Source organism: Pinus tabuliformis, chromosome 8, assembly GCF_031772625.1.
Source record: "Pinus tabuliformis cultivar Carrire ecotype Pingquan chromosome 8, CPIR1, whole genome shotgun sequence".
In the NCBI taxonomy this organism is placed as follows: Eukaryota; Viridiplantae; Streptophyta; class Pinopsida; order Pinales; family Pinaceae; genus Pinus; species Pinus tabuliformis.
This window is the reverse complement of record NC_142294.1, coordinates 1,647,955,745-1,647,968,467: the sequence shown is the minus strand read 5'-3', so window position 1 is coordinate 1,647,968,467 and position 12,723 is coordinate 1,647,955,745. Positions and strand designations below refer to the sequence as shown.

At 38.7% G+C, this 12,723-nt stretch overlaps 1 protein-coding gene and 1 pseudogene across 1 annotated transcript in view; both read left to right on the top strand.

Annotated features, from left to right (window-relative positions):
• The first annotated feature begins 697 nt into the window (after window positions 1–697).
• On the top strand, window positions 698–1,460 carry LOC149242493 (uncharacterized; annotated as a pseudogene).
• LOC149242492 (uncharacterized) overlaps window positions 1,341–12,723 on the top strand; it is a 46,580-nt gene continuing 35,197 nt past the window's right edge. Inside the window, exon 1 of the mRNA XM_089370855.1 lies at window positions 1,341–2,593. Within this exon, the coding sequence (XP_089226981.1) occupies window positions 1,464–2,593 (1,130 nt within the window). The 5' untranslated portion in view covers window positions 1,341–1,463. The remainder of the gene's footprint in view (window positions 2,594–12,723) is intronic.

Sequence of the window (12,723 nt, the reverse complement as noted above, 5' to 3'; positions counted from 1 at the left end):
ATTGAAACTACCAAATGTAATGGTATCAAAGGGTAATTTGACATAATAATTAATAAGAACTTCAATCATATGCATAATTATAAAAAAACAACTAAAAAAGAAACTGTTGTTTTTGAAATGGGAGCAACTCAGAAACTGCCAAATGTAATGGTATCAAAAGGTAATTGTGACATAATAATTAATAAGAACTCGCATCATATGTACAATTAGAAAAAACAACTCAAAAGGAAACTGTTGTTTTTGAAATGGGAGTTTCTGAAATGAGATTTAAGTTTTAACATGAAAAGAAATTTACAAATTCAACATTCCTAAAATTCTAATTTCAAAAAAAATGAAATTTAAAAAAAAGGTGACAATTTGACAACACTTCTTAAAAAATTTTAAGATATTATTCCAATTTTTGTTTTTAAATGACAAAAATCAATTTTTAAATTTTCTTTGACTGGAAAAATTTTCTCCCTACTTCTCTGACGTGCGAGAGACCCTTGGAAGGGCTCTGACGTGTTCAATTTTGATCCCTGGTGGCGACTCGCAAATTAAAACACTCTGTCAGACCAACAGGCTTACGGAGGCAGTGGAGACCTTCAGGCATCTGCTTTCAGCTAACTCTAATCCCACCATCACCACCTGCAATCTTTTGTTAAGTAGCCTAGTCCGACGGAAGCAACATCAATCAGCATTGCGTGTTTACATACTTATGGTTGAAGCAGACATTGTTCCAAATCTCGTTTCTCTGAGCATTGTTATCAACTGTCACTGTGAAACAGGTAGAATGGATTATGCTTTCAAAGTGTTTGAAGGAATGGAAGCACATGGCTATATTCCAGATGTCGTAATATTCAGTACCCTCATCAAGGGGTTTTGCAGGACGGGCAGGACGGAGGATGCTGTCAAACTGCTCAATCAAATGGTGAACAAACGAGAGTTTCCTAATCTTTTAACCTATAACACCCTAATAGATGGGTTCTGCAAGAGAGGGAAAACCCACGAGGCGTTTGGATTGATAGCTATTATGCTGCAAAGGGGTCATGAGCCCAACACTATTACATTTACTACCCTCATGGATGGACTCTGCAGAGAAGGTAAGCTACAAGAGGCCAGTCAACTACTGTATCTGATGTTAAAAGAAGGGCATAACCCCAATGTTATTACATTTACTGCTTTAATTGATGGTTTCAGTAAGGAAGGCAAGTTGGAGGAGGCTAGGAAGCTTTTTTATGAAATGCCCAACAGAGACATATGCCCAAATGCTGTCACATACACTGCGCTGATGGATGGTTTCTGTAAGGATGGCAAATTGGAGGATGCTGTGGAACTCTTCTATGAAATGCGCATGCGCAACATAGATATATGCCCAGATGTTGTCACATACAGTGCACTTATTGACGGTTTTTGTAAAGGAGGCAAATTGGAGGATGCTGTGGAACTCTTTTATGAAATGCGCAACATAGGTATATGCCCAAATGCTGTCACATATAGTTATTGATGGTTTTTGTAAAGGAGGCAAATTGGAGGATGCTATGGAACTCTTCTATGAAATGCGCAACAGAAACACAAGTCCAAATGTTGTCACATACAATGCGCTTATTGATGGTTTCTGTAAAACAAGCAAGTTGGAGGAGGCTAGGAAGCTCTTCTATGAAATGCTCAACGGAAACATATACCCCGATGCTCCTACATACAATGCGCTTATTGATGGTTTCTGCAAGGGAGGTAAGTTGGAGGAAGCTAAGAAGTTTTTTTATGAAATGCCCAACAGAAACATATGCCCTGATGCTGTCACATACAATGTGCTCATTGATGGTCTCTGTAAGGGAGGCAAGTTGGAGGAGGCTACGAAGCTCTTCCATGAAATGCCCGATAAAAATATAGTCGGATACAATGTGCTCATTAATGGTTTCTGTAAGGGGGGCAAGTTGGAGGAGGCTGCAAAGTTCTTCTATGAAATGCCTGACCGAAACATATGCCCCGATGCTGTCACATACAATGTGCTTATCGATGGTTTCTGCAAGGGAGGTAAGTTGGAGGAAGCTAAGAAGTTTTTTTATGAAATGCCCAACAGAAACATATGCCCTGATGCTGTCGCATACAATGTGCTCATTGATGGTCTCTGTAAGGGAGGCAAGTTGGAGGAGGCTACCAAGCTCTTCCATGAAATGCCCGATAAAAATATACGCCCTGATACTATCACATTCAATGTGCTTATGGATGGTTTCTGTAAGGGGGGCAAGTTGGAGGAGGCTGCAAAGCTCTTCTATGAAATGCCTGACCGAAACATATGCCTCGATGCTGTCACATACAATTTGCTTATCGATGGTTTCTGTAAAGGGGGCAAGTTGGGGGAAGGTGAGAAGCTTTTCTATGAAATGCCCAGCAGAAACATATGCCCTAACGTCATCACATACAATGCGCTTATCGGTGGTTTTTGTAAGGGGGGCAAGTTGGAGGAGGCTAAGAAGCTCTTCTACGAAATGTTCGACAGAAACATAAACCCCAATGCAGTCACATACACTGTGCTTACCAATGGTTTATGCAAGGAAGGCAAGATGGAGGAGGCTAAGAAGCTAAGAAGAAGGCTTCGAGCCTTGATGAAGTTACAAACAGCATATTGATGGGTGGACTTACAGTGTGGATAATTTTAACAAGTCAAAGCTATCTGAAGTGATGAAAGATAGCAGTCAAGAAGCAACTTGCAACTGATGATGTGCCCCAAAAAATTTCAATATTCTTCACAATAATAATCTGGAATTGGTTTGATAAAATGGTTAGTGGCTTCTCATTGCCATTGCTAGAGTGTACCTTGTGAATTTCAATAGTGAGTGTACTTAAATGGACTAACCTGGTTCGATGTCTTGAACTGACGTTTGTCTGCAATTTTGTAGTTTGCTTTGGAATGCCTCCTTTTTGTTATGTTTTGGACTCTGAAGGCTGTGGACAATATTTTGTTTTATTCATTGAATGCCCAGACTCATATCTATTGAGTACTTGTGCGTCGGTTATAGGACACAAAAATTGTAATGATTGTCAAAACATGTATTAGTTACTGTGCATCTTTTTTATTTAGACACCTGCAACTACTTGATGGCTGGAGCTAACGGGCATATTATAGGGCATTAAATGCCCCGCTACATGCGCCCTTGTTAGCTATTTAACACGCGCGGCTTATTTTTTATTTATCCATCACCCCACGCGCGCGTGTTAAATAGCTAACGGGGACGCATGTAGCGGGGCATTTAATACCCTATAGTATGCCCGTTAGCTCTTGCCCTCTTGCCCTACTTGATTGTCTAGTTTTTACCATCCAAATTGTACTAGCCGAGAAAACTATTATCTCATTGTCCATCTGTTGTGAACTTACTGCAATCAGCTTAATCAGCGAGTTGTCATGAGTGTGCTGCTTAGAGAGGATATCGGTTGGGGACCATTCCATTCTTTTAGTCATAAGTTATTTTATTTATGGCCTGGGTAGGTGGGTTCAATCACATCTCCAGATGTTCAACGACAATCAATGGGAGTCTATGCGCACACATACCAAACAAGAGCAATGGTTGCTGGAATTCAGGAAACCTTTTTTTCAATTTCCACAGTGACCCCTAGGCATGGGATCTCTGCTGTTGTAACTACTGTCAAGCAGTATTTAGAGGGAAAGTATGTTCTCTGAAAGGCCTGGTCAACGAGAATGCTAGTTCTGTTGAAATTTTCAGCTCCTGGAAACTGTTTACTGCCCTCGGATTAAAACCCCAGCTCCTAGAAATGAAAATCATTAATATTCTTGTAAACCCCGAAATCATTAATTTTGTCCTCGCCGAAATTGGGGTAATCCAGGGAGAGATCAATAAAGGGCGGTTCAAGTTCATCCAAAGTTACTAGACTATGATAATTTGGTTGACATGTTTGAAATGATTTTGAATGAAATTCACATAAATTCACTTAAAACGTAAGAAATGGTTGATGTGATACCATATGAACATATGCATACACAGCATGCTTCAGTACTTTGTTTCACACCTGTAAAAGAATGAACCACCAGCTTTAAGACTGGATCCAGGTTTACTCACATGTGGTTATAAAAGAGTCTGATTGCACTCACATTTTGAATACTGTTGTTACCGAGTTTTGCATGAAGCAAGTGGGCATATTCTTATATTCACATGATTAAAACTAGAGTGAATTGATTAACATAAAGGAAAATTCAGGAAAATTTCTATTGAACAGAGAAATATTTTTAACATGCTTTTTAATGTTCATATACATGGAAACAAACTTATATTCAGAAAATATTTTTAATTTTAAAATATGTTTTTAACGACACTGCGGTACACCATAACTAATCACTATTTTTATTGAAAAAGAACAAATTGAGGGAAATAGAATGGAAAAAGTAAAAAGTTGTATCGCTTGCACGGCCCTCTTCTTGGCATTCTTTTCCTAAAATAATAACAAAATTTTAAAGTTATAACATTCCTAATTTCTTACTTTTATAAAAAAATCAATAATTTTATTGTTTATACTTCTCGGTGGGTGAACATTCATAAAATCTCATGTGAACTAGAATGTGGCATGCTGTCAATCAACCAACAAATTTAATACACTTGGCAGAAGAAAGGCGTTCATGTACATGCACAAGAGCTTGAGGTTTTCTTCTCAATTAGTCTGGTTCATGGCAAAGGTCATGTTGTTTCCTCTCACACCATGCATAATTGCACTTTGGTGGTTCTAGGCGACCTTTCAAAAATGGTGGTGGCTCCAAGAAACTCGTTGAATGATTGTATTAATACTTGCTCCATGGTATGTGGATTTAATTTGACTTCATCTCCATTTCTTGTTTTTGTTTTCATATATCTTTCTAGTTCATACTCTGTGAGAGGTATTGGGATTTCTATGGTTTGATTCCTTTTCTGTGTTTGGTTTAGCATTGCTATGTTGGGTGAATGGTGGTCCATTTATCTCTCGGTTACATGTTATCTTACACTTTACTTGATCTACCTTCTTTCTTCCCAGCTTGTGAACTCCTCAGTGTTGCTTCAACCCTCCTCGTACCTTATCCCCTCTGGCTTGACCCATGTGGAATTTGAACTTTGAATCACATGGTTTACATAGTACTACTTCATAACATGACCCTCACCAATTAAGCTACCACCCATGAGCTAAAAATAAAACTATTTTATTAAAATTATCAATTATGAATTAAACTGAATAAAATAAAAAATAATATTATTTAATTAGAATTATCAATTATGGTTTTTTTTTTTAAATGTGGGTTTAGCCCATGGTGAATTTGAACCTTGAATTTCATGGTTTACACAATACTTCATAACACTTTGATGGCCAATTGAATTGCCCCCCATGGGCTAATTATCAATTATGTATTGAATTAAATATAATAAATATTTAAAAAGAATATTTTGCATTGTATTTGGAATGTATGATATTTAAAATGAATTAATAACATAGAATTTGATGAAAAGCCAATAGTTTGAAAAGGAAAAGCATATGTAACAGGGAAAAAATATATAACATCCTTATTATTGCTTACAATGTTATTTTCTTATTTTCTTATTGCTTACATTTAAAAAAAAAATGAAAAAGCAAAAAAAAACATGAATAGAAAAATTAAAGTAAACACTTTGATCAAAATATGATAAATAAGGCTTAAAAAACAACATTAAAAAAGTACATAATTTATAGATAAAACATTTCAAAATGTCAAAATACTAACTTTAAAAAAAATGTGGTATTATTAGAACCATTTTTTGAAATAGGAACAAAAAACTGCTCAACAATGTTGAAATTCTAAGTATGACAAGTCATAAATTCCTAGTGCATTATCTGGTTTATTATCTCCTACTTGTTCTTTCCATTAACAACTTATTTATAAATATAAATACTGAAATAAACACAAATGCAACTTCAACACATATACAGATCAACAACTGAAATAACTGAGACAATCAGACAAGGGACACCATTATTTTTGGAAAATCGTCCTCAGAAAAACCCAATGTGGGAAAACTGGTGCAGCAAATATGAGGGTTTTATTATTATGCAGTCTTTGAATACAACTAGGGTGTCAGAAATGGCTCACCCAACAAAGAATGCCCTCGGTAGTAGTACCTCTCTTCGGAGATAGATATTCCGGCTGATCAGCAACTAGATGATGAGCCCCATAGTGAATATTCCTTAGCTGGTCAACGAAAGTTGCTTCAAGCTTCCCTCTGGAACTGCGTCACCCTCCTTCGGCTCCGCATCAGGTCACCAAAACTCAGTCTGCCCCACGAAAATCATCTGGCACAGCTCCTCAACCCTCTGCGTCCTCAACGTTGGCCCTCAAGCTCTTGCGTCAGCTCTGGCTGCCTCTACATCGCCCAGGCTGCCTCTGCGCTATCTCTCTAGCACTATCTTTGCCTCTCTGTTAAGTATTCTCAACCTTCTACCGAACTGCCTCTCGTTGCAACAGATTACGGGTTCGATTCTCTCAACAAACCCCGCTTCAGAAAATCGCACGGACTGATCAATTTGGTATATCTCCAACTATTTCTCAAGCCTCCTCTTATACTTTTCCTCTTGAGTCTTCAACGGTCGAGATTAAGTCTCTAATCAACGACTAAGATTAGATTTGGCTTGATCCTCCTCTTTTGGAACCTTTTAACCTAAAATTATATTAATACACATTAATATTTTAACTTTCCCAAGTTTATACTTAGGACCCCATTAAAAATATTAATTATTTTAATATCTCCTCATTTGGGTAGAATTTCTTCAAACGATTTCTGGGTTTTGGAGATCTCACGTGCTTTAGCTTCTCCACCAATTTTCATGGCTAGAGCACATCCGATACTACCACAAATCAACACTCCCTCTTAGCGAGGAATGTGCTCTAATAATGCTCTATCATTGAAACATCACACTGATCCTCCGCACCGGTACCTGTGCTGATGCTTGGCCTGCTGCTTCACATCATTTGCACTGCTGCTTCCTGTATTGCTGCCCATGACACTGCCACTGCCACTACTACATCTGTACTACAACTTACCCTCAATATGTTGCCCATGTTGCTCTTAGCACTGCCACTGCTAACTGTTGCACTGCAACTCAGTTACCGAGAAGTAGGTAACTGACTTCTCCCAAATACTGACATCCCAGTCAGTCTGGAAGCCTCGTGAAACTGAAGCCGCCTCTACTGTTATCCTGTTCTCCCTCTACTGCCACTCAACTGCTGATTACACGTTTGTGCCTCTCGCACTGCTACAACCTCCACTGCACTATCTCAGATTTTTGCACCCAATCACTGTCTCGCTGCTCCACTACACTTTGCTCCCCCCGACCCTTGTCATCTTGCTGCCGTTGTTAAGGGCTCCCGTAGCTAGATATGATCCAAGAGTTTGGGCACCTCAAGGATCCTGCCTTTAGTATGTAGTCCTCCTGATTACAACTCGATGTCTTCCCACCTCTTCTCTAGATGTGCATGAGCACTCATGGCACAATTGCTATTAGTCTTGACCTCTTTCTCCACCTTAACTAGAGTTGCCTTTGAATCAAAAGCCTCTCCCTTGTTTTTCTTCTTAGGACATTGGGATGCATAATGTCCCAGCTCCTCATAATGCAATCACTTTACCTTGGAGATATCCTTCTTCTTTCGCTTCCCTTGTTGTCCCGCAGATGCTAGAGCCACATCCTCCTCCTCCTCTTTCTTGATTCAACCTCCCTTTCCATTACTCCCCGCGTTAATCATCTTCCTGATCTCTTCCTTGCGAAGAGCTGCTCACATCTCCTCCCAACTAGGAAGGGTAGCCCTGCCCAAAATACTTTGGACAAATGTCTCCCACTCCTCGGAAACTGCATTCAGGGTAGTGCTGACCGTAAATTATGGATCCAATGTAGACCCCACGGAAGTAAGTTGGTCTCGAATCTCCTGCAACCTGAGAAGGAATGGATCTATCTGCTCTCCCTTCTGTATCTGATATGACCGCAAGTGATTCTCCAATAACATCTTCCACTGTAGGGAAGAGCCTTGGTATAAGGTGGTTAGGGTGTTCCACATCTCCTTTGTTGTGTTCTTTTCAACAATATGTGGTATGACATGATCTTTGACCCCGTCTAGTATCATGCACTTCGCCCTCGCCATTGCATCTTCATACTTCTCATTCTCAGCTAGGTCAACTAGGATAGCCACGGTTCTCAAAGCAAAGTCCTTGATGTGATGTCGATCCAGGACTGCCAGGATCCTAACCTTCCAAATGACAAAGTAGGAAGCCCTGTCCAACCTGTCTTTATCCCTCAGTCTGTTCACTGCCATTTTAGCTCCTCTTTTGGACTCCCTCCGAGTCTCGACTCCCCTCCTGGAAATCTCCCTCTAATTCCTGATTTCCCTCCTGGAAATCCTTGGCCAGCTGTCGAACCGCTCCTCTCCAATCCTCCTTGCAACTGCAACTCAGATCTGGATTCCTTGGCTAGAAATCTGTCAAGGTAGTGACACCCTCTACCTTGTTCCCGCCTCCTTAGACACTGTTATGCTTAGATAGAAACAACGTCCCACCAACTCCTCAAATCACAATTTGCCCACAGCTCCCCAAGCCCCAGCAACCGAAGAAACTGAGCCTTTAAGGCTTTGCACAATCCTGGCAAATGGCTGAATCTGCAACTCCTAGCCACAATGTCGATCCTTCCTAGCTGAGAAAGATGACCAGGCACTGCATAGGTCTGATCTACCCCTCTCTGCTTCTGCACTGACCCTCCTCTTGGCTCGAAATGATGATGTAGGCTCTGCATCACTTCCTCTCTAGTTGTTTCTACTCTGGAACAACGTTGTCTCTCAGGACCGCTGCTACTACTACAAATTCTTCAGATTACTGCCGGTGCCTTTAGTTCGCTTGTGATTTGCAACACTCTGATACCATGTTGAAATTTCTAAGTATGACACGTCAGAAATTCCTACTGCATTATCTAGTTTATTATCTCCTACTTGTTCTTTCCACTAACAAGCTTTTTATAAATATAAATACCGAAATAAACACACATGTAGCCTCAACACATATACAAATAAATAATTGAAAGAACTGAGACAATCACACAAGGGACACCGTTATTTTTGGACAATTGTCCCCAAAAAAGCCAATGCGGGAAAACTAGTGCAACAGATATGAGGGTTTTACTATTATGCAGTTTCTGAATACAACCAGGGTGCTAGAAACACCCAACATAGAATGCCCTCGGCAATAGTACCTCTCTTCTGAGACAAATATTACATTTGATCAACAATCAGATGATGAGCCCCATAATGACTATTCCTTAGCTGGACAACGAAAGCTGCTCCAAGCTTCCCTCTGGAACTATGTCACCCACTAGAGATTGTGTCACCCTCCTTCGGCTTTGCGTCAACTCACCAACACTCAGTCTGCCCCACGAAAAATCACCCAGCGCTATCTCTTGGCCCTGCATCAGCTCTACTAGCCTCTGCGTAGCTACTGTTGCCTCTGTGTCAGCCACTTGGCTCTCTGCGTCAGTGCTCTGGCTCTCTGTGTCATGCACACTGACCTCGTCAACCTTTGCGTTAGTCCCAGCTGCCTCTGCATCAGCCTTCCCAGGCTCTGTGCTATCTCTCTGGCACTATCTCTGCCTCTCTGTTATGTATTCTCATCCTTCTGCTGAACTGCCCCTTGCTACAATAGATCACTAGTTCGATTCTTTCAACAAATCCCGCTCTAGAAAATCGAATTGACTGATCAATTTGGTGTTTCTCCAACTGATTCTCAAGCCTCCTCTTATACTTTTCTTGTTGAGTCTTCAACGACCGAGATTAAGTCCCTAATCAATGTCTAAGATTAGATTTGGCTTGATCCTCGTCTCTTGGAACCTTCTAACTCAAAATTATATTAATACACATTAAAATTTTAATTTTCCTAAGTTTATATTTATGACCTCATTAAAAATATTAATTATTTTAATACCTCCTCATCCGAGTAGAATATCTCCAAACGATTTTTGGGTTTTGGATATCTCATGCGCTTTAGCCTCTCCACCAAATTTCATGGCTAGAGCACATCCTATGCTACCACAAATCAACAAATATTGCTTCTAAAAAACGAGAACTCTTTAAGTCATGCTGGTAACTATGTTGTTTCACATATGTAGCCAAGACTTTCTAATTTTACCAAGTGCTTTGCCTTGATCTAAGCCATTAACCATTTGATTTTTGTTGCAAATTTGTTTCATATCACACCTTCCCATTGAGAGGCTTTTGGTACCCAAAATCTTATCCACAAAGGATATGGAAGCACAAGGCTTCTACTTGTCTCCCCAAGTCCACTACTCCATCATATATGAAGGATATTTGATTCTTGTTTGTCTCCATCAGTATGTTTATTTGCCCCATTTCATTTGTTAATGGACATAATTTTCCCTTCCCCTTGAGTTCTTAGATGAGGTAGGCCTTACCACCTTTAACCAAAAACTATTTGTTCTTTTTCTTGTAGAAATTCACATCACTATTCTAAACAAACACGATTTCACAAGCATATAGTGACATAACTTTAAATTCCACTCTAGTGGCATAATCAACATGAATGTCAATTATTATTTGCATCTCTTGGCGATTCTCTTGGTTTATTTATCTAACATCCAACCAAACAAGCATGTCCTTACTAACTCATAAGTTTGTAAACCAAAATCATCTACAAAGGATTTATAAATCAAATTACATTTAGTACTATTGTCAAAAAAAGCATTTACCTTGCCCCTTGGGGGAAACTCAATTGGCAATGGTTGTGTTATGAAGTATTATGTTAAGTACGTGATCTAAGGTTCAAATCCCCCTTATTTAGCATGTGAGCCATGTGTTGGGGTGCATGTGGTTTCACTTGGAGGTGATAGTGATAGTGGTGGTAATCGACCCAGTTTCACATGAATATGAGATTGGCCTAGTTGTTGATTCCTCTAGTTACAAAAAAAACCATTTATCTTTTAGTTCTTATTTAAACTTTGATTTAGAATAGTATATTTATGTCTCCTCGCGGATCTTGGTTGTTGCAATGTAGTGCAGAGCATGGTTTCATCCACATTGAAGGTGTTTTAAACCTTTGTTTTTGCCACTAGATTTGTACCATTTTGGATGTAATTGTGGATGAAACTTTCAACACTTCCCATCCACATCATAATGTTTGCAGTGGTTGTTGGGATCTTTTCCCTATGGGGTTATTGCTACAATATTTTGAATTTGGTCTCGTTGGTCTCTCTTGACCCTTTTATTACTACGCATTTTTGAAATCCAACTGAATGTAGAGAACTTTCTTACTGGTAACATCTATGTTTTTCACACTAAAAGGTTGTAATATACTTTAGAATGGGTTAATAGTTCTCCAAGTTACTTCATCACTACCCTACGATCTTCTAAAGAGATACCCAACCTCATGGCCCACTTCCAGAATTTGGCCTTGTATTTTTGTGCACTCTTATCTTTGATATTGTTGAAGGATTTCAGTTTTAGGAGTTGTTCCTCTTCATGGTCTATGGAATAGAATTGATTTCAATCATTTCTTGAAATCCTCCAATTTTGTAACCATGGGATTTTCACCTAGCCTCAATGCATCTACATAGCTAATAAAGCAAGTCTAAACATTTTAAAACCAATAAATGGTTTTTTGTGTTTCTTTTATTAGATAAATGTCAAAATAAACATGTAGCTATTTTAACTAGAAATTGAAATTTTCATCATTAACTTGACTATCATAAGTTGGTATTTCAAGATTTCCTTCAACCTTTGATAAATATGGGAAGATGAAGGAACATAGTTATTATTACATGAGTCGAAAAACCTCTTTCCTTTGGAATATTCTAGGTCAACCTTTTATTCTTCATGCTTAGTCTATGTTGGGTGTCCTTCCTTATCCTTCATGACCAACAATAGTATTACTATTTCAATCAATGCAAAATGTCATTGCCCCAACCAAGTGAACTTGACTTACAAATCTTCTTCATCATGTTCTTAATTAGAAGTCCCACCATTTTGGGTTTGTTACTCCTCTCTAGACTTTGTAGCAATGCTTTTCCACTTGCTTGGTACCCATTATTGGTGTTTACCATACAAGTTGTACACTAACTATTTTTGAACTTGAGTTTTGATACTATATGCATCATAAATGATAGGCCTATGACTAGTCTATCTCACTAACATGGGTCCTTCTTTGTAGAATCAAAATTGGATGTCTATAAAATTCATTGTCAATTTGAGATTAAGCTTCTCAAGAGACCAATTCATTAACAACAATGAATATATTTGTTCCTCTCCAGTTTCAAGGTTTGGTATTTTTTGTTTTGTTTTGTTTTGTTTGGAGTGCCAAGATCAATGCCCAACAAAGTAAAATGTTGAAAATTGTAACTAGGTTCGGTGTTCATAATGACCTAATTATGATCATGACATTGTATATTCTTTATAAAGAAAGAAAAATAAATTATATTTTATTTTTGGAGTATGGATTTGATACTCAAGTTTGAGTCAAAAGCATGTTCTTCGTGCTTTTAGGTCTTCTAGGTATTTCTAGGATAAAGAATATTATTGACCATGTCTCATATTCCCATTTGGATTCTTTGTAATAAATAAATAAATTTATTTTATCAGGGAAAATCCATTTTGTATCCCAAGACCAAGTCGGCTTAAGAGCAAGATCAAGTCGACCTAAAGGAGGACTATTTGACCCTTAAGAGAGGCTATAAATAAAAGGGAGTTTG